The sequence below is a fragment of the Anticarsia gemmatalis genome, chromosome 12 (genome assembly GCF_050436995.1).
Source record: "Anticarsia gemmatalis isolate Benzon Research Colony breed Stoneville strain chromosome 12, ilAntGemm2 primary, whole genome shotgun sequence".
In the NCBI taxonomy this organism is placed as follows: Eukaryota; Metazoa; Arthropoda; class Insecta; order Lepidoptera; family Erebidae; genus Anticarsia; species Anticarsia gemmatalis.
In genome coordinates, this window is record NC_134756.1 from 5,588,661 (window position 1) to 5,610,866 (window position 22,206).

The window sequence follows — 22,206 nt, forward strand, 5'->3', positions numbered from 1 at the left end:
TAGCAGATAGTCGCTGTGAGGAACACGAAAAATTACATGGTTAATGAATTATGGCCCTTGTATAATAAATATACATTTATTACAATACCTACGAAGTAGGACTTCCAATCTCGAAAAAATATATATTGATAATCTACAATATACCTACTTCACCTATTATATGACAAAACGCAGTAGGATTAGTTGACAAAATTGTCTTGATTTTAAAAAAGTTGTGTTTCCATCGTAAGCATTTTAGTTTATCCTTGAATACATTATACCTATCTAAATAATTACCTGCAGTACCAAATCCTCTTGTATTCGTTAAAAATGCTTGTACATAAAGTCACTATAAAAAAAATTAAATAGGTAGAAAAAAGTTGGGCACCTTAGGTCCTACTAAAGAGTACCTATAGTAATAGTATACTAGTTATTTTATGGAACTATTTATAACTACAACTACAATAGTATTTAATTGTCTTTTAATTAAAATTTGCTGTACATTATTCTGAAGTACAACCGTAAATAACATACTTACATAAGGACTTGTGTTAGGTAGGTACCTTTACAGAAGCCACAACAATGATAAATATTTTTTTCTCTTTCGATAGTTTAAAGGACTTTTTTAACTATATGTTACATTTTATCCAGGGAATATCCTGGGTCAAATGTAACATATTACTTACAAATAATAATATTAATGTAATATTTTTAAAAGTATTTTTATTAAAAAAGACAGAAAAGTTAATCATCGATTCGACTTTAATCGACATTTTACATCACTACCTGGTCACAACAACGCGCACGTCAACGTCATTCCCACCGAGCTAAATAATTATCAAAATGGCCGCCATGTTAAATGGAACAATATCGACCGCTTTGGTCCAGTAATGCCGTAATACATATATGCGATTTAATTTATGCAAAAATTACGATAACTTACGGTGAAAACCATTGAAATTAGGCAATATGTCTTGGCCAGTGCCAAATGCTGCGCAATGGAATTCGGCTATGGCGATAACACCTGAAATTAATGTGGGATCCTATACGGCAGAGCAATGGGCTGCAATGCAGCAGCAAAACTGGCAGCAATGGACGCAGTGGCAACAACAATATGCTCAGTGGCAAAGTCAGTACGGAGAGAAGGTTAGTACACGGTATAAATTTAATTCGTCATTCTTGGATTTTATTAACTCATGATACCTATGTATTAAAATGTCATTGTTTCTTTGCAGTACGCCGAACAAATGAGAGCTTTGCAAGCAATGGGTGGAATGCCCCCTCTTCCGCCGTCCAATGCAGCTCCTCCTCCAGCGCCTCCACCGCCTGACAAGCCACCACCACCGCCCCATGAGAACAATCAGCCGCTTTACAATCATACTCCTAGTCAACCTACACCTGTTCCAGCTCCGAGTGCTAATCAGCCCCGGAAAGTGAATACTGGAAATAATATTAATATAAATACACATCCACAAGCAGGTAATAATTCTAATTGGTCATATACGCAAGAACAGTCTCCATCTTCAGTTAATGCAGAAGCTCTTAAAAAACTGGCTGAGGAAGAGAGGCTCTTTGATATCCAGTTTAAGAAGTGGGAAGAAGAAATAGAAAAATGGAAAAAGGATAATGTAGACCATCCTGACAAACAAGCTTATAGAGAGTATGAAGAGAAGTTTGAGGCATGCCGTGCTCAGCTTTTGGAAAGAAGACAACAAATGAATAAAAAGAAAGCCCGGCTCTTAGGAAATGCTCCGCCCCCTCCTCCTACTCAAGCAGTAGTCAGTGCAGCCAATGTTAACACGCGACCACCATTGCCTGTCAATACATCTAATGCTTATCCTAATAACAATATTAAACAATCTCAAAGTTATGGAAATAACTCCCAAAACTATCTGGAGCAAAGCAAAGCTCCATATCAATATCAGCCATACAGTAAACCCCAAAATACATTTGCAGGAAATAATATTAATATTGACAGTCAAGATAGATTTGATTCATATTCACATGGTGAGAAATATCCATCAAAGGATAGTTTTACTGCTCCTCCTATAAATCCAAGCTTTTTACTTGCAAGTGAATCAAGTAAGAAAGGAATACCTGGTTTGGATTTAGTTTTAGATACTGACAAAGCTTTTGGAGCAAATGTAAAGCAAGATGTAATTGACATTACTGGTGAAAATCTTCAAGCACAACCTTCAAGTAAAGGACCAGATTATACAACTATTTCTAAAGGCATAAATAATATACTTGGAGATGCTAAAATCATGAATATTCTTTCAATGGTAAGGGGGCAGGCTGGTCCAGATAACATGAACAATGCACCAGGTAATCCAAGTGGTCCATATAGTGGAAATAGTCAGAGTATCTCTCCATATGACCAGGGATACAGAAACCAGAATTTCAATAATCAGCCTTATGAACAAAGGCAAAACATTATGCCTTACAATAGACAGGGTGGAAACAACCCAATGCTACAAAATCAGGATGGACCTAGACACCCCACCCAGACAAAGTTGATGGATGAGAGACAGGATGAAATGCAACAGGACCAGTATAATAATTATGATAGGAGTTCCCAATATGGAACAAACAACATTGGACTGTCGTATAACAATATTCCTGCTGGTGCTCCACCACCAGTAAGACCTGGGCAGCGGGCTCCTTTGCGACCTCTTTTACAAGAAATGCCTGGTCAACAAAATGTTATGGAGTATCCTAGAGGCCCACCGGGACATCCAGGTCCAATAGTTCCTCAAGGTTCAGTGCTTTCAGAGCGACATCCTTTGATGGAGAGTAATATTAACCCTCCTATTCCAAGCCAACCTAAATGGGTGGATGAACCCATGCTTACCCCGTCTATAATAGTTGAATATGACCACAAGCCTTTAAGATTGAAAGGTAATTAAATATATAAGGAGTGCCTATAATGTTTTTACTTTGCTCTTTTATTTTGTGGCAGTTATTTTTATTTATGTCCCTGCATTATATTATATGAATTTTTACTGTTATCAATTCCTGTAATATAAATGATCTAGGTAGTTTGTGGTCAATTTAAACAAATTATGCTTAGTACTGGTATATTTTTTTTATATCTACAATTTATGTTTTGTTTTTTCTAGCACGGAATTTTATTGAACCTGTTCATATGTTTGATTACAATCACAAATCAAAAGATGAAGATGTCAAAAAATCGAGAGACTTTGCTGATGAATTATTTGTAAGAAAACCAAGAAGGACAGAAAAGGAAATGGATCACAGTGGTGATAGATATAGTCGAGATTATTATTCCAGAGACTATGAGAGACGTGCACCACGTGATGATTTACGCGATGAGATTCGTCCAAGAGGCCCACCTAGAGATGACTATGAAGACAGACGAAGAATAGATGATGACAGAAGGCGAATTGATGATAGCAGAAAACTAGACGAAGACAGAAGAAGACTAGACAGTAGGTATGATGACAGAAGAAGAGAAGATCGCGATAAGTACGGCCGCAGAGACGATATGTACCGCGAGCGGGAACGAGATTTTCATCGTGACAGAGACCGTGGCCGTGATGTTAGAAGAGAAGATATCAGGCATCGCAGCAGAAGTCGCGAAAGAGATACCAGAAAAAGAGGATTAAGTAGAGATAGTGATTTAAATGATATTTACTCAAAAAGACCTAGAGACAAAGATAATTTGCCAGCAGCTCAATTTGAACAACCTAAACATATTGTAATGATTGATGATATATTAGAGGCCCCTGGACGTGAAATGAGGCCTGAAAAAATTGTGATCATTCTTAGAGGTTAGTGCTATTATTTAAGTATCATTACCTGATGCTATGATAGAATATTTTCAAATATTATAGAAACACTATGATCTCAATTGTTTTTCAATATGAGGTTGAAAACTGATCAAAGATTATTATTATTGATAACTTGATTGTCTTACTAACTCTGACACTTTCAAAATATACAGTTTCTTTAATCTTATTTGTTATTTCAGGTCCTCCTGGTAGCGGGAAATCATATTTAGCTAAACTAATCAGGGATAAAGAAGCTGAGCATGGTGGTACTGTAAGAATTATGTCAATTGATGACTATTTTATGCAAGAGGGTGAGGTAGAGGAAAAGGATCCTACCACAGGAAAGATGGTAGTTACATCAAATACATTATAATTTATATTTGTTTACAGTCACAGTTGGCATTATGCAAATATCTGTTTCGTTTTCAGGTTAAAAAACCTACTCTCAAATATGAGTATGATCATAAAAGTGAAGAAACATATCTAAATTCCTTAAAGAGAGCTTTTAAAAGAAGTTTGACTGATGGTTATTTTACGTTCATTGTTTTTGATGCTGTGAATGAGACACTTAAGAGTTATGCAGATGTATGGAATGTGTCCAGACAGAATGATTTCCAGGTATGTGTCTATAATGGTCAGATGACCTAACCATAAAGGCGCTTCTAAACGGGCCATATTTTCCTGCAATATCCCCTCAAACGTCCGTGGAGGGTATTGTAATATAATTATGGATACTTTAGTCTCCAGGGACGTTTGAGTGGATATGTGGCTGCACTATTGGCAACTTATTGCTCGGCCATCACAAAAATATTTTATTGCAACGATGGCCGAGCAATCTATGGCCGAGCCATGTGTTGCAATAAATACTATGGAGCATGATGCAGACTCCTAAACAAGCCACACAAACCGGCAGCAATGGCTGACGAAATCTTCCATGTAGGTATATAGGCTGCTGCGACACTCGTCGCATCAGCCTATATACCTGCCTATATCGTTTTACGAGAAAAATCAAAAAGGAAAAAGCAGAGACAGTGGATTCGACCTTACGCCAATAGGCGTAAAACATTAGACAATTTATGTCAAGAATTAATTCTTGAAAAAAAAATGAATAATTAATGATAAAATAAATATAAATCGCGTAGAAAAGGATGCACTATATCATAACAAGAGTGAGCGACTGAAACAACAATAAAACTGGCCGGCCAACATTGCAGTAAAATCGGTAGCTCAGCGATCGTCCGGCAACCTATCAAAACAATATCGGCCATTCGCTGCAATATCAAAAATGTGTGGCTATATGTCTGGGACATTGCTGAAATATTGCGTAGTATGGCTGGAGTTGCTCGCAATATGTCCGGCCACTATGTTGCAGCCACATATTGCAGGAAAATATGGCCCGTTTAGAAGCGCCTTAAGATAAAGTGACAGCAAATCAATGAATGCAACAGTCAAAATTCCATCTGGTAAACTATCTTGATACTTGTTCTGTAGTGGTAAGACTGGGCCTAAGCAGTCACAAATGTTTAGGGGCTAATTTCAATGCTTTTGAATAAGTGTCAGATGAACTATCCAATGGAGTGACGGCATGTGAAAAAAAACGGCAAATAAATCACGTTTGTTGTTTGGGAGCTCCCTTAAACGTTTATTTTATTATAGTTTTTAGTACTTCTTGTTATAGCAGCAATAGAAATACATCAACTGTGAAAAGATCAACTGCCTTACTATCACGGTTTATGAGATATGTCTGATAACAGAAATGCACTAATAGGGTCCCATTTTTATCCTCTGCCTAAAACTGTCATTATTCTACCTGACAAGCTAATCAATACTATCCAGAAGTGGTGAAATCAAGTGCATACAAATTTGTACATTCAATTGATAACTGAAACGCGCACTTTTAATAATTAACGAAATATATAGATCTAATCTGAATCTATTATCTAACACGATTAAGAAAATTGCCTTATTCTTCAAAGACTCTTTGGTAAAGATAATACTGTTCTTTCTTCATCAGTTCAGTTACTGATGCTCAATGATTTTAAATAGTCGAATGTTTTAAAGACAACAAATTTTATAGGTGTACATTTGCACCATGGAACTGGACCCGCAGATTTGCTATAAGAGAAATATTCACGGTAGAACATTAGCTGAAATAGAAAGTATAGCAGACCGATTCTACCACACGCCGCCGCATCATATACAGCTGGATGCCACAACGTTGCTACAGAGTGCAGCTATTACTGAAGTTCATATGGAGGACGCTGATGACGAGGTTGTGATGGAGGACACACAAGAACCTGAGGTGAGGGCTCATTACCGTCCTCAAAAACATATTGGTGTTTATTAGACAACACAAAGACTACGAGCGCACTTATCTCCCATACCTTCTTTCCCTCTATTTTTAACAATTAAGTTTTGTACAATTTCCTACTTTGTGTTGGGTGAAGCCCGCAAGTATTACGAGGATCATCAGCCACTGTTACATGTAAAAGTTGCGCTTTGCATCTGTGACAGAACAGTACCAGCTGAAATCAGATAAAACAATTCTTCAATGTCCCATCCTCGTACGAACGCCGTCGAAGCTGCGTGGTATCTATGACTTCGTCAATGTTTTATGTTTTACCATGCTCACATTCCTTGCCTTTACAATCAACCACATTTTTTCAGTTTTGTTTTTATGATTTATATATATTTACAAATTGTAGTATTTGTATATATATTTGTACTGTAACTTAATGTCCCTTATTATGTTCTTTTTTTGGTTAGGGTAGGCTTAACAATTTTTATTACAGCATTGTAACTAAAGTCGTAAGGTGCTGCCCCATCACAGGTCGAAAGCGTTTTTACATCCAAGTGGGAGAAAATGGACGACGCCGCTCAACTAGGTAGGTTATTGGTCTCGTTATTGTATACTATAACTTAGTTGTAAGATATGTATCAGTCGACTATTTGTCGCGAAAGCTACGGCAAATTGTTTTACTCATTTTGGTGATGTAATTATAAGCGTCTGACCGTAAAGATTGCTTTATGTGTTATGTATTAAGTGCGTTTGTACGTTGTTACAGCCCGGCTCGACGGCACGAGCAAGCCACTCCGGTCCTCCCAGCTTTCAATGGAGGACTACCTACAGCTAGACGACTGGAAACCTAACACAGCCAAACCAGGAAAGAAAACTGTAAGTATAATGTTTTAACATAATATTTCTGCTTTGTCTTGTCAATTGACGTATCGGGTCATAGCGATATGGTTGTAGCAGTTTAAAAAAGGGCGAATGACAACCAATTTACGAGTGTTTAAATATATTATTCGCATACTACATTAATTCGATGAAGCGTTTTTTATTCATCGTTTAATTGCGGATTTTTAAATTTTATCAGTTTTTATTATTCTGTCGGTTTTATTTTTACTGTTTACTACATGATTCGATATCGGTTATGTGGTAATATTTATTACCATAAAATGCATCATTTACGTTTATTTAACAGTCAAAATGTTGACAGCCTTTTACAAAAATTACTGCTAATTTATTTAGCAAACTTATTCAACCCCATGACTGCTTATGTTATGGGCGTTTCCGAAAAAAATGTTGCTGCTGATTCTTCCTCTTATACTTTTGTTTTTATCCAGTAAACGTAAAAACAAGTTTGAAAATACTATGATATTTTTTTAAATATTTATTGTCACATTTAAATTATTACGCTAATCTTTAATCTATAGACTTACGTAATAAATTAAAGCAAGGTGAGTTTTGTTTTAAGTATTTGTCCATCGTGTGACAGCGAATTTCATCAAGTAATAATTAAAACAGGTACGGTGGGCCGACATTGAAGAAAGAAGACAACAAGAAAAGATGCGCGCCATCGGATTTGTTGTAGGTCAGACTGATTGGAACCGAATGACGGACCCAACCATGGGGTCCAGTGCACTAACTCAAACTAAATACATAGAGCGAGTGAAGCGTCATTAGGTATTAGTTCAAAGCTCGACATAATTGGTGATTAAAAAGCAAAATGTTTTTACATTATTAGTTTGGACATTACAGAATACGAGGTGTGGCAATTAATTTGTCAATAAAACACAAACGTAATTAAAAGTAAAATTTTATTATGGCCAGTCTTCCTTTAACTCTTTTTGTCTATTACAACATTTGAAAAATTTGAGGAATCGCGAGCGTATTCCGCCAGATTCCATTAAAATAACTTTATCACAAAACGTGTCTTTAAGATTTGTTTATAGTGCTTACAATAGATAACAAAAAAGCACAATATACAAATTGCAGAATGAATTGAACTACAAACGCCCTAAAATGTTATGTAATTATGTTTAAAATCAATGAAGTATTGCTAGTTCCAAAGCAATCAATAAATTCTTGATACTTTATTGCCACACGGTGTATTTTAGTACGATATGGTCTGTGGTCTGTTGTGCAAATTCTGTTGCACAAACAAACTTAGAAAATCTAGAAAGATCTAGCATAGATCATGAAATAATTCTTATATTATGATGCAGCAATTGCCCATGCAGCATTCAACAATATTTTTCATAGTCAAATGTCCCTTACAAAAAATATGATATAATAATCTATTTTTTGTAAGAGGAAAATTGTTAAAGTACATTTAAGATACCAATTACGCTTTTGAAAAACCTTTATATATTTGGGATTACAAGATGAAGTAGTTAAACCATGCCACATATAAATTCTTCCTTTATTAAAATAATATTCTCTTACATTAACTCCTAATGAGTTAAGTTCTGATAGCATGTAAAATCTCAAATAAAATGTAAGGACAATATAACATTCAAATAACTTTTACATGGACATGTGTTCTTTAAACGTTGGTATGACTATCTAGTTTTGTACAGAGCAGTGTTTAGTAGAAATACCTACAAAGTTTATATATAGCTTATTTCATCCTTTTTGTTTTATGAATGTTAACATGAATTCTTGGTAGAATTACTGTTATAGAATACAAAAACATATTCTATCAATTTGTAGTAATTTTCTTACAGTGAAAAATATGTACTTGTTAAAATAATAATAAATGGTAAGATTACATAAAAACTTTGTGTGCTTTAACCCTTTACACTGTTTTTAATGAACACATTGCGGAATAGTTAAACTGTTTCTCCGTGGTGAAATACTATTTGCCAAAACACACTTCAATAGAGCATTGCTTTACAATCAAGCCTCTGTCCAAAAAAAAAAAATACTTTGGCTTATATGTTATCCGAGAGTGGACTTTTATGCCGTTTGGAAAATATTTCGATTTCTAACCGTTTGGTTGGACCGGCAGAAGCTTGGAAATACTTGGAATTATTAACTAAACTAAAAACTTATTTAATTTCTAATATTACATTTACAAGAAAAAATATCGAAAATTATCACGCTACTCATAGTGAACCGCCAGTGTCTCCTGTTTCACACCGCCTTTGGTTACCTTTTTTTTTATTCTTCATCCATTGCACTGACGTATCCGGAAAAATATGAACTGCGATTCGCGTTATTTTTTATTACATATTTATACTTCTGATCTTCAGAAGACTTAGTTGCGTATGCGGTTGTGTGAACTTTCTGTAATTGATTTTTGTTTGAGGAGTCATCGTAATCATAAGTTATCTTTGTAGCCATTATCTTATTTTGCTCATTCTGATTTATTTGGTTATTATCGGAATTAATTTTATCATCGGCTGTAGTCATTCCGGTTTTATCCACTTTATTTGATGCCGATTTTGAAATGGTTTCGTCGCCTTCTCGGCCTGCAGTCATGACCATTACAGGTTGTGTGGAGCTCATGTCTGTCATATGATCCTTAATACATTGCTGTAAAATGTGCAGGAAAAATAAAAACGCCAGCAATGTTAGCGCCGACATTGATGCACCGCTTTTATGACCACCACCTCCATAATGACTGAAACAAAACGTTTAAAATATTTATGAAGTGCAAGTGCTTCGATCAGTTCACTGAACTATTTGTAAACTTAACTTTGTTTTCTTTAGTATTTTATATCGTATTTTAATTTATTTTTCTTAAATACATTAAGTTAACTTACTGTTTGGAGGTAGCAACGTGGCCATGCGAAGGCGCTGATGGTTCATATGCGTAAAACACGTGGTCATGGTCGTGGACTGGGCTCGCGTAGTCCGAATACCTATAGATAAATTACAAAATCATCATCATTTTTGAGAATATATTTATGCCCAACTTTAGGAATGTACATGGGACGCGATCGAAACGTTTCTAATCGAAATAAACGTCTCAAAAATAAGTGGGCTATGAGAAGATTATCGTAAAGACGTTTGTCACCACTGGAACTAATGAAGCTAAGTTGCTTAAATAATAAATCAGCATATTTGTGATTAAAACAGGCACATTGGCATTGCCGACCAGCAGATGTTTTTAATCCCTAGAAGATGAAAAACTTGAAAGAACAGTGGATCCATTGAGTTTGAAGTCTTACTTGCAGCATGTCGGTTTGTGAATTAGCAATATACACGAATTGTGCTCGAGAATTTGTACATTTTAATCTAAAATATTGGATGACTTCGCCGAATGGTGTAACTTTATGGAATACATTTTTGTGTCGTCTACGGCAAGCATGTGCATCCTTAAATCACATTTTCAGCCACTTTGTCAATGTTGTTTATCCGACATTTGATTGGAAGTGAAATTTCAACTTAACATAAAACTGCTTGCTATAATTTTAAAATCTTATTTTGCGTTTGGCCCAGTTAGTGGGTCCTGAGATTACAGCATTGATTTTGGAACAGTATCTTTTTTCAGCCAATTTTTATCTTAAAAGTGAGCAGCCCTTTAAAAGATTACTGACCTGTCTGTGAGCTGTTTGGTCCCGGAGCCTATTTGAGATAGTAGATTTTCCAAAGTCATCTCCGCAGTCAACTGAGGCGCACTGTGTCAACGAATGTCAAGGTTTGACTGACGCAGAAATGCGCAAGCGCCCGTGAGTGCATAATACGCTCTACTTAGTTTTGCCTGGGCCATTATGTGAAGTTATTATTGCGGTATTTTCGTGTTATTTTCTAGAAAACATTCTTTTATATGTCGCAAGATAAGCGTTTTCCACAATCACATAAACGGCTTAGAAGATGAATGAAAAACATTGAATAAATATTATTATTTATTATTTTACATCACAAACACACAAGGACGTCCTCAATCACTCAGTCGCACAAAATATACATAAATACTAACTATTAGGTGATATAAATATTTATTTATATCACATAAACTTTTTACATCAGTCGTCAATTATCGAGAAACTGGCGGAATATTTCATCGTTTATACAATAAACAATGTGCCAATCACACAAATACTAATACAATACTCATTTCTAAGGATTCATGGAATGGACTGTATAACATGTAACTTTCAAAACGTTTACTCAATTAATTCTAAAATAAGTTAAAATAAATAAATAATTTAAATAAATTATTTAAACACTAGTTGACGCTGTTTCATCAGTGCGATGGGATGAGCTTGGAGCACAATATGCCAACGTAGTTCATGGCGTCAATAGTTAAAATAATACTCGTACGTGTATCCTCTTAAATTCGGTCAACACTTTAAACAAACTTATTTTTCTGACTATTTAAGCATTTACATCATATTAATATAACAACGAATTTCGAAACTGGGATATTAATTTTGAGTGTTAGCCTGATCATATAAGATCAACTTTGGAAACAGATCAAGGGGGGTTATCACTAATTTTGAAGTCGCACTAAATAATTTTTGGCGGAATTTTCTGTTGGCATTAAACTTCATTGCACTGCAAATACATCTGGCGACAGTCGACACCAGAGCGTCCTCGTCGACCGGCTTCGTAGAAATCGTCGAAGGTGCCAGCGGATTGCCTTTCCAATACGAAACTTGCTGCGTAGCTATAAAGAAATTAAAAGTAAATATGTAAGTATTTGTTTAATTGTCGCAAAACTTCATAGGTTATAATTAGCAGACTGGATACTCACGTTCCAAATTGACAGAACACACTCTTGGGACCGATGTCATCAGAACATTCACTATTGGCGTCGCACACATACTTCTGCAGACATTTGTCGTCATTGGTGCCGAAGGACCTTACGTATGTTTTGAGCATAGCAATACCAGCGAGTGCGGCGTCACTGACTGAGTCTTTGCGGCCCATGGAACGTGCGGCCAATGATCTGTGAGAGAACGAAGTCTTCAGGGCATCCAGAAGATTTACAACGATGTTGATGAACTGTGGAAAAGAGAAAAAAAATATTATTAATTGTTTGTAACGCTGTAAAAGGTTGGTTACGTGAGAAGAAACCTTACATCCTTGGTGAGTTCTGAATTTGAATTTGAAAGTTCATTCAGGTGGTTTCAAGACTAGAAAAAAACTTGCAAATGGAAAGTGGTAACCTAATATGCATAGTTTGAAAGGACAAGGAAGGATGGGTAGCGTACCTCTCCAGCCTGCTTTGCCATGGAGGCGACCTGGTCGGGATCTTTTGCACCGAGCATCGTCGACAGAACCGCAGCCAATATACCCTGAAGCAAGCGAGAAGCAACACCGTCTCCGTAACCAAAATTTACTATTTACATTCCAGTAAAAGGAAAAACCTCAAGGAAAAATATGTTTTTGCATTTCTTAGTTTACAATACAAGAAGAAGAATTGTGAAATTTTCGCTGAGGTGATCCCCGGACCTGAAGGTTCTAGTTATTTGTAGTGAATTAAGGCTTTCTATTCTACGGAATGGATGATGCCTGCTACAGGTGAGGGTCAACTTACGTGGTGCTTTTTACAGACATTGGAGTGATTCTAAAAAATCTAGTTTCAATGAATATCTACAAAACAATGTTAGTGGATCAGTATGGATAAATTTTATTAATAATATTTTGAGCTTTACTGACTGTTTGTACATTTTAAAATAATTTTAAGCTTATGCAGTGTAATAGGTTTAATTTATGTTTCCGTTGAGGGAAGAATAAAAGAAAATGTAAAATAAGTACCTGCATAGGAGATGAGCCGTTGTCTACTTTATCAATACCATCGCTTGCAGCTCCTCCGCCCAAGATTGCGGTCAAAATTTTGAGACCCATCGAGAACAGGTTAGCCCAAGGAGAGGGTGATCCGGTGTCTGTGTCCAGGTTGTCACTCTTGTTGGGCCCAGTAGTGCCAGGATTGAAAATCATTTGCATCAGCATACCTGGAAGTAAAAAAGAATACAAACAGTTTATATCATATCAAAGGATCCGATTGTAATAATTTTTATGATGTGAGATCATACCGAGCATGTTCGACCAGGAGAAACCACCATCGGAAATGGAATTGGTTTGTATCTCATCAAGATCATCCAGCGCGACCTTTTTCAATGCATTTGGTTTTTCGGCAAATTTCCGCTCTTGAGCCACTTGTTCATGTTGGGGCACTGGTAATGAGTTGCTGTAGTACTGAGGACTATGTGTTCTGACGTTGCTTGTTGCCTGAAAAAGAATTAAAATATATTTATTAAGTATTTTCTATTTTTATCTTGTTTTACACATTTTTCATGTTTAGGTCGTTGCCATTTTTCATCGAACTCTGTTATCTCAGTTTATCTATACGAGTTTCAATATCATGCGCCCGCATCTATCTACCACTGAAGTAAGTATTCTTAGTTAAAAAAATATAGCGATAGATAAAATAATTCGTAGATACCTGTGATATGAGAGGGACATGCTGAGGATACGCGACTGTGTGGAGAATAGTCGAAGAGCTGATCAGCGCCAGAAGCGCCCAACCCGTCACCTTGTGATGCATCTGTTAACAAATAATAAGTACATTAACAACAACATTCTCAAAATCAATTTTTAACTGTAGATACATTAGTATTCTGTACGAAATAAAAATAATTTAATTGTACTCTCGCGCAATGGACGTCGATTAGAAAGTGAGTGATTCGCGCGAATTGATTGCCTGCTTTTAGAGTTGCTTAGAAAGTGGCCCCTTGCGTCGCCTTCTCTGTATTTTTACGAGGATGCTCGAGTCTTAATTAGAGGATGTTTATTAACTGACGTTTTCTCGGTAATTTGTTAAGTAAAGTCTTAATGCTTAAGATGCATATTATAATACTGGGTATATTTTGAGCTGCATTGGTAAAGATGGGGTAGTAATCGTAAATAATTACGATTTACACGGGAGACTATTTCGATACATATAGCATACGTATTTCCCTGTGCAGCTTTGTCTATTAAATTATTTTTCAATTCATAACCAAGTATGACGTGCGGTGTAAAAGGAGGGGCCCACGTCTGTTCCTATACAGGTTAGATGTTTAAGTATATTTAACTTCATTCCCCAGGTCACACAGAAGCAGAAACCGAAGACCCGTTTAAAGAACGCAATAGCGGAAGTTTTTGTCCTTTTGCGTTTAATATAACATACACAATTTAATTCTTATAAGTATAATCCATGCACGGGAAAATTTAATTATCTACTAACAATATGCTATTAACTGCGACCCTGTTTTTGAAGAACACTAAATAGTACTTTGGTACGTCTCTGACTCTATTGAAATATATACGTATTTATTTACTAAGGCTTGACTATACTGCTATCCGGCTTAGATGTATGTTACAAGCGTGTCCGACAGCCCTCGAATGAAGGTAACCCGGTCTTTGGTAACTGTTGTTCGGATGTCACCTCTTACCAGACTTAATAAGGTGCTAGTTATATAAATTGACGTAAATTTCAACAGTCCGCTAGTCACGAATCACTACAAACGGTCTACTTTCTTCGACCGATAAATGCGAGCTATTTACACCTGCCACGTCTTCCGGTGTTACTATGACAAAACTGTTAGTTGTGTCACGCATACCTTCATGATAGCGTGTTGTTAGAAAGACACTTTATTATTGAAACATTAATTTTATTAGAGTTTCAAGTTAAATCACGCTTCTTGTGTGCGAGTCGACGGAACAAGTTACATGCGTATATATTTGTTGTAGCTGGCCGGCGACGCAGGCGCACCGGTCGATGGTGACAGCGGGTCCGTCGAGATTCTCTCTGGAGAAATTTGTTGTCGCAAGACTTGCGTCGTCATCATTTATGTTTTATGTATGCTTTGTTGGCGACATTTACTGGTAAACCGCTATATACCATGCTATTTATGTAATAACGGCAACGTATAGGACAACGACAGTATATATACAGTACATATCGGTTATAAGCTTTAAATGTAAGTATGTGTGAGTCGTCAGTAGGTGTTATGTAGGTACTCAAAATTTCAATCCCCATACACATCCCATACACTTTGCAGCTAAAGATAAAATTTTTGGTTTGAATTGTGTCGTAGACCTGATCTGCGGAACTTATTTGTAGATTCTTCTAACGCGGTCAAATTTTGATACCCGTTGTCGTGTCTTCGACATCAAGTCGATTTACGTGCAGTTTAAGGTGGCGACGCCCTCATAACCCAGTAACCCTGCGGCGTCGGTGCAGGTGATTGAACTTGTCGCAACGAGAAACTAACCTCACTTTCGATCGTTGCGGATCTTCACGTCCGAGATGACCTACATGACCTACATTAAATTTGTTTTTATATTTACCATAGTTTTTCTTATGGGTAAAAAATATTTATCGCGCTATTTAACTTTGTTTTTATGCTAGGTAACTATTTGCCCATTCATTATGTTTACTTTTCAATCTGAAACAATCTGAAAATAAATTACGTTGTTGGTAAATATCATAGTTGGGTTTATCCTTTTGGACTTGTGATAAGAATGTAATTAATCTGCAACGGACGTTCACGGGTTAAATATGATTTACCTTTTAAACTACGTAAAGTCACTAAATAAATCGTGTGTTTATTTGTTATGTTATTACGTATGCGGATATTTTTAAATATCAAACAAAATAATGACATTGCTTAGTAACGCAGAACGGTGTAGCGCAAGGCGCTGGCGCAGGCAAACATGGCGATGAGAGAAAGCCACGCGGTCCGGTCGCGTGTGTGCCACTGCCGTGCAAGGTTAACGTTTTTCTAATTTCGGAGCGAGGACTCAGACCAGCTATTACGTTGTGACCAGCTCCCAACTTTCATCGGAAATTCACCGTGGAAAAATGAGAAGCAAATTTCACCATCCATTTGACAATTTTCTTCATGTGCGTGCGTCGACAGTTTCATTCATATGATTTTCTTTATACTCGTACATCGGTATTATACGACTGAGTGATACACGCGAACGGTTTTTTCTTTGCTTTATTTTTTTTTGTTTATGTTGTCGACTGAAATATTTCTTGAGTATATATTTATTACTAAGATACCCGTTAAATACATTCTTTCTTCAAAAATGTTATATCGGATAGAATGTTTCATCATCTTCCGCGTTTTTTTGGCTTTTTTCGCCTGCTCAGTGACCGGTCCAGCGTGCAATGCGCTTTCTAAAACCATCCGTAAGTCTACAAGCGTGCGTGTTTCGTTCACGGATATGAGCGTGGACTGAAATTTATTCACTCGTAATAAACATACATGGTTGAATACTACGTGACCAACACAGTACTTACATATAATTTACTTTTGTTACATGATTGGGTATTATGCTTGAACATTTCTAAACGTAATAAATGTGTTCAATGTACAAAACGTTTACTTTTTTTTTTGATTCACTATAAAAATATAATTTCTATGATCTCTCTTTTTATTTGAATTATTTAATATAGTTAACACGAAAAGTCAGTTGCGGTACCGTCTTGAATACATAACCGTAAACAGGTATAAAATTGATAACATTTTCTTAAAGTAACGTTTTACTTGCGGTGATAGCCATGCATCATCGGTTTACACCATTAGTTATAGCTGTAATGATGAGCTAGTATAGTGTTGCTCTATAAACAGTGATCCGTAGGCGCATGCGCACACCGTTATTGCGCTCTCGATGCGGATCAATCGTACGGTACACCTGATTCAAGATGCACATGTTCAATTTGGGTCGACGCCTACTACTTGACTACGAATAGTGCCAATCATGCTTTACATCTTAATGAAAGAGCCAGTATGAGACTCATCTTAAAAAATCACAAGCAAATTATATTCGGTATATACAAATGCACGTCGTCTACAGAAAGGTTTATTTGCTATGGGATTTTTGATGTTCTTAGAAAGCGATCTAAATCCCAATAGATTATGTGCTTTTTGCTTAATAAGTATCTGACTTCATGGGGAGGTACTTTCAAATGTATACCATTCTCTACTTGATGTTATATCTTAGTATGGGCGCGAGAAAAAGAAACGAATTTCACTGTACACATCCGAAAGGGTCGAACGAAGCCTGCGGCGATGAGCCGGTATGTAATTTTCGTTTTAAAATCATTTCGATTACCCAACGATGCCGGTGAATGACGAGATTGCCTCTCACGTCCGCCGGCAACTTTCACTTTAAAGTTTTTTGGACATGAGTGAGTGTATTAAGCATTTCGTTTGACGCGCCTGAGATGACGACTTAAAATATTAATCATTAGTATGAAGTCATTACTTGCTTTTGTTTTCGTTTAGTTTAATTTAAATGTTCGACTCAAATTTTTAAGTTTCTTATGTTTATCAATTCCGCTGTTTACGGGTCTCTCTTTAAGCGCTTGTGATAAAATTGGTTACGACTTAATAATTTATTCTAGCGGTGCTATGTAATGTAAGCAATTCATCAAGAACGTGGAAGCGTTAAACATCGTGATATAACATGCCTTAATTTCTGGTAATACGTTATATTACATTCTAATATATGTTGGAGTTTGCGAGAAACGCAGCGACGGGACCGGGCGGCCGGCACGCAAGCGGATTATTGGCCATTCCGATCGCAGCAGCTTTCCTCGCTACTTTCAACACAGCGCCGGCGCACGTTTCAAGACTTTTAATTACTTAAAGAACCTGTCACCCAGTATCATAACACTAGTCAAGATCTCTGTTTGTTTACCAACTTTTGAGAAAGGTCGTCAAGTAGGTATATGTATACCTGCTCTACCAATGAATTAAAAGAAATGCAGCAGCAGCAAATTAAATCAATTTATTTGAAGAATGGACTTCTTGCATGCTTCATGTCGATTTAATATGTCATTACCATATTAATAAGGGAAAATATACTTTTTTGAGGTCTAACTGATTGGTGATTGATTGAAATTTCAATACAAAAAATATTTGGGTGCTTGCAGAAAATAAACACATTTCGGCTTTCGAGACTGTTTGACTGACTGAAGTACACAACGGATGACATAAAACATGTGAAAATTCCCCTCTTTCACAGTCTGCATCTAATATTTGATTGTTTGATCAAGTGTTTTTAATAAACTATTTGAAAAGAAAGTAAATTCTTGTTGTTGACATACTTTTCATCTTGTCTATGAAGTGAACTTGAATATTGTTTCACGATAAATAGATTAGCTCGCTCTATTTGAAGAATAGTGCAATTAAACAAGCTACCGGATGAGAATTTTAAATTGATTATCATTTGTAACGCAAGTCTATCGCAAATCCAATGTGTGAATAAAAACTTTAGTGTTCGTAACGGTTTAAACACTAGAGATCTTTTAATAAAGAGCTATTTTAATGGCAGAGTTGCTATTGTTACGTCAAATTAGTTACTCAAGAGTGTATTGTCTGTCTATATTCTTTATATTACCCGCGACGAATTTCAGCTTGAGATGTATTATGCGAACATTTTCACATTTTAGAAAGCGAAGGTTCATATTTACATGACTAAGACGAGCTATGTTGTGTGGAAGACACATAATAGCTGTGAAATTTTAGTCAAGCGTTCTTTGTACCGTAATTTGTTGTAATGATCGATTTTCAATTCTTTTCATTGTTTTCGTCGCGTTACTCTTTTATTTTTAAACTTTCTTCTATTTTACTCTGTTTCATAATAAATAAATATTTAATCAATAAGTTTTCTTTATTTTCAATATTATTTTACTGCTATCGAATAATAAATTCATATGAGTAAAAACAATTTGTGTTATTGTAGATTTAAATTTGGGATGTACCTTTTACCCAACGGAAGTAAATTTAAGCTATATGCGAATTATTGGAGGACACATAATATACTTCATTGTTTAAGTCTTATTTACATGGGAATTGACAAAGAGTGTTATCAAATATTTCGAATAAAGAGATAAGTACCCACTTAGAAGGAACCTCTTTCACTTTCTTTAAAAGTATTGAATTTTAACATAAATGGTCACCTTAAAATATTTTGATCATGCACTGAAATGCAGAAGCCATCGTTTTAGTATTTTTTTATTTATCTACTACCAAAATATAAAATTCGGGTCCTAAAAATGTATAAGTGACTTCACAGCAATTTCGATACAATTTATATTGATGCACTTAGAAAAAATAAATTAATCAAATCTGAATTGTTTTGAATAAACAATAATTTTGTATCACCAAATCACTTGTGAGACACTCTTATCTATGAATATCACGTGGTCACTTGCAAGCATTAGCGTCCCGGTCAACTTTCACACGGTTATTACACGAACACTTAAATATATTCCACTGTTTAAGGGATAGACCTTCAAAAAACCTCTTACCTTATCTGGAATTTGGAGGTATATCACTGTAACACTGATTCACGTTATCTTCCACGAGGTTGCTCTATCGTCACCGGTGAAAGTGCGTGTTGCTTGTGCGAGAGTTTAACTTGCAATGAGTGTTGCGCCTTGAACTTCACTATATATATATGATGACCCAGTTATGGTGGCAACGGGCTAACTGTGCTAGTCGGTCCGTCTGTCCGTGTGTCCAACCTGTTCCCATCCCGTTGCATGGATTGTTCCCGGTCGAACCTTGTCAAGGACATTCGGTTACCGAACCAAACGCGTATTCCATGTTTGCGCCGGCATTCCTTTTGGGAACGTAACAAATCTTTGTGATGCTTACGAGCATTTTTGGAAGACAAAAATAATGTTTTAACCAGGATATTTGTTTGTTACAGGTACCCAAAATGTTTGTTTCCACCATGGTAAAGTCTCAAAAAACCAGGTAAGGTAAGGTAAAGACGTCTGTATTGGTAAGTAGAAAAATATTTTACTACCCAATTATCCAGAAAAACCGTAAGCGAACAAAAACTTATTGACACTTATTTTCATCTATAATTTTGAAAACTTGTTCAACTGGACACCACTGGAGAAAGATCTTTGTATTTGTTTTTAACATTAATCCCTACAAAGTATATACCTATAATTTTTGGGCTTTTATATGCCTCCAGACCGCCATAACTCGAAACGATCTCACGATTCTAAGGTCTAGGTTTCCGTTGGCATTTAACCTGATACAATACAACTTCACCTGATAAATAGCGATTCGCTTCTTATCATATTCGAATCTGCTTTTATGCCTTCAGCAAACAGGGACTGTAGAATATTAACCTTTGTTTACTATACTAAAGGGCATAACTTCTCTTCATAATTTGTATTAACTGCACAGACCTGCAATGTTTCCTAAATTAATATTATTTTATGTCTTTGAACTTAGTATAATAACATTATTTAATTTTTATGTGTTGAGGCGTATATTTTATTGCAGAGCTAGCTCAAGCGAGGTAGGACGAGGTTATTAGTCTTGGACCTCTTTCTGCTTAACGTAAAACAAAACGTTAAAAGATTTGTAGCAGGTCGCGATACCTTCATTAACCTGAACAAAAAGTTCAGAATCGTCATGAAGTTCTTTAGTTGTTCAGTTCAATTTATAGAACTTAGATCATGAAATGTAATGCTTATAATGTGTCGCTATAAATCCGCGGTACATTTACCGCCATTCCTTCACATAATTCTCAGCCAGCTTTGAATCAAATTGTGGTATTTATCAGTTAGTTTTCTCAGTAAAGCTGATGTGTCTCGTGGAAACTGAAGCGGGTAACGCCTCGACTCAATGGGCTAGATTCTACCATTTCTTCTCACGCTGTCTCAAGTACTTAATCACTGCAATCATTTAATTGCTTGGTCATGGTAACTTGATGTGTTATCCAATGTGCCATTGTCCGAGGTTTTATTGGTGTGGTCTTTGTCTTCTTGAATCAAATTCAAGAAGATCTGCATTCTATAATATCATCTACGCCGGTACCGGTCTACTGTTTTGATAATAAGAATTTCCTAAGCTCGTACTAAGAAAAACGATTTTCTGATCGTAAGCTACGAGCGACCTACAAATAAATATACTCGTGATAGTAACTGAGCATGGCTAAGCTTGTAACATTTAACAACAAAGCATGGAATGTATTAACATTATCTAGGCCTCACTAGAGAACTTTGTCTTATGAGAAAGGTTTAACGAATATAAATTGAGAATTTCACGATCAATCAATACGCCTGCTGTAGATAAGTGTTAAGTTGGATGTAGGCTGACACACAATTTGTTGAGTTTGGCCAACTATCTGTGTAGCTTGACGCCTTAGTTTGGTAATTAGCATTGTAATTAATTACGTGTTAAGGGAGATATTTAGAAAATAGAATATTATAATTAATTATGTTACAATTACAGGTACATGTTGGCGACTACATCTGAGAATATTTGTGAGTATTTTTTAGTTTCATTAAAACATTCGCAAATATAGATCAAGTTTTATCAGCAGCAGTGTTCTTGTTGCATCCGTCAATGTGCGTTGATCTAAATCTTTGATTATGTTGTCTCATCCGGTTGTAGAATAGTGGGGCGCACTAGTATGTCTATTATTATGCTTTAAGAAATAAATGATGAAACCAACTTAAAATATTGAGTTTTAATTACTCCCAATCCTAAACAGTCTCATAAAATTAAAGAATTAAAATTATCATTGCACATTCCGTGGTGAGTTTAGATAATTTATACGCAAGTTAATTAAGAATAAGATAAATGTTTTACGCTAGGTACAGTTAGCGCACCGTATTCAAATATGATATGTATTCTTATTTTTAATGAGTAAAACAAATTAAAAATGAAAGTTGGAATACGAGTAAAAAATAATTTTACTTTCGCTAACTCCTTGCAACTCGGTATAGAGGTCGATTCATAATGAACTTATTGAGGCTAATAAGTGGTTTTTATATACGCGTAAACAGGTTACAGGAGTCAGTTGAACCGGCGACATATAATATAAGATAGAAAGTTGGAATACAAGGAAAACAGAACGTTTACTTTCGCAATGTTCCTTGAAGAATGTATCAGGGGTCGCAAAATCGTTATGAGCGGAGGACTCGAGCGTCAGATCACTGACCTGCGCTGAGAGGCTGTGACTCATTTGATTGCATTTCACTTTCTTATTCGGGAAATCCCACTTATCAAGTACTACATTCTACACCATCGTATCCTTTTCAATCTTGTATTTAAAATTTTATATACGAGTATGATTCAATGAAGATTCTTAATAATAGAGTAATCTCACGATTTAAACGTAGGTATAATAACTTTCTCGATGCATAGAAAGTGACCTCGGAGTAAGTAG

The 22,206-nt window shown here is 35.9% G+C and overlaps 3 protein-coding genes across 7 annotated transcripts; 1 reads left to right on the forward strand and 2 right to left on the reverse strand.

The window, feature by feature from the left end:
* The first annotated feature begins 773 nt into the window (after nucleotides 1-773).
* On the forward strand, nucleotides 774-21,057 carry LOC142977327 (uncharacterized). Of its 4 annotated transcripts, none has more exons than XM_076121168.1 (9): nucleotides 774-1,125; nucleotides 1,215-2,877; nucleotides 3,099-3,770; nucleotides 3,971-4,119; nucleotides 4,200-4,388; nucleotides 5,848-6,072; nucleotides 6,601-6,655; nucleotides 6,836-6,945; nucleotides 19,723-21,057. In XM_076121168.1, the coding sequence occupies exons 1-9, from the start codon at nucleotides 949-951 to the stop codon at nucleotides 19,771-19,773; spliced, it is 3,291 nt and encodes a 1,096-aa protein (XP_075977283.1). In that variant the 5' UTR covers nucleotides 774-948; the 3' UTR covers nucleotides 19,774-21,057. The 4 variants fall into 4 exon arrangements, with proteins under 4 accessions (XP_075977283.1, XP_075977285.1, XP_075977284.1 ...); XM_076121166.1 differs by lacking the exon at nucleotides 19,723-21,057 and adding an exon at nucleotides 7,579-8,807 and having other exon boundaries at nucleotides 776-1,125; XM_076121170.1 differs by lacking the exon at nucleotides 6,601-6,655.
* LOC142977329 (uncharacterized) lies at nucleotides 9,002-10,711 on the reverse strand. Its single transcript, XM_076121173.1, has 3 exons — nucleotides 10,599-10,711; nucleotides 9,822-9,920; nucleotides 9,002-9,679 (listed from the first exon to the last, which is right to left on the reverse strand). The coding sequence occupies exons 1-3, from the start codon at nucleotides 10,655-10,657 to the stop codon at nucleotides 9,217-9,219; spliced, it is 621 nt and encodes a 206-aa protein (XP_075977288.1). The 5' UTR covers nucleotides 10,658-10,711; the 3' UTR covers nucleotides 9,002-9,216.
* Nucleotides 10,895-19,458, reverse strand: LOC142977328 (uncharacterized). Of its 2 annotated transcripts, XM_076121171.1 has the most exons (7): nucleotides 19,319-19,458; nucleotides 13,454-13,555; nucleotides 13,044-13,239; nucleotides 12,766-12,962; nucleotides 12,219-12,302; nucleotides 11,759-12,009; nucleotides 10,895-11,671 (listed from the first exon to the last, which is right to left on the reverse strand). In XM_076121171.1, exons 2-7 carry the CDS (start codon nucleotides 13,553-13,555, stop codon nucleotides 11,545-11,547), a joined length of 957 nt encoding a protein of 318 aa, XP_075977286.1. In that variant the 5' UTR covers nucleotides 19,319-19,458; the 3' UTR covers nucleotides 10,895-11,544. The 2 variants fall into 2 exon arrangements, with proteins under 2 accessions (XP_075977286.1, XP_075977287.1); XM_076121172.1 differs by lacking the exon at nucleotides 12,219-12,302.
* Nucleotides 21,058-22,206: the final 1,149 nt, after the last annotated feature.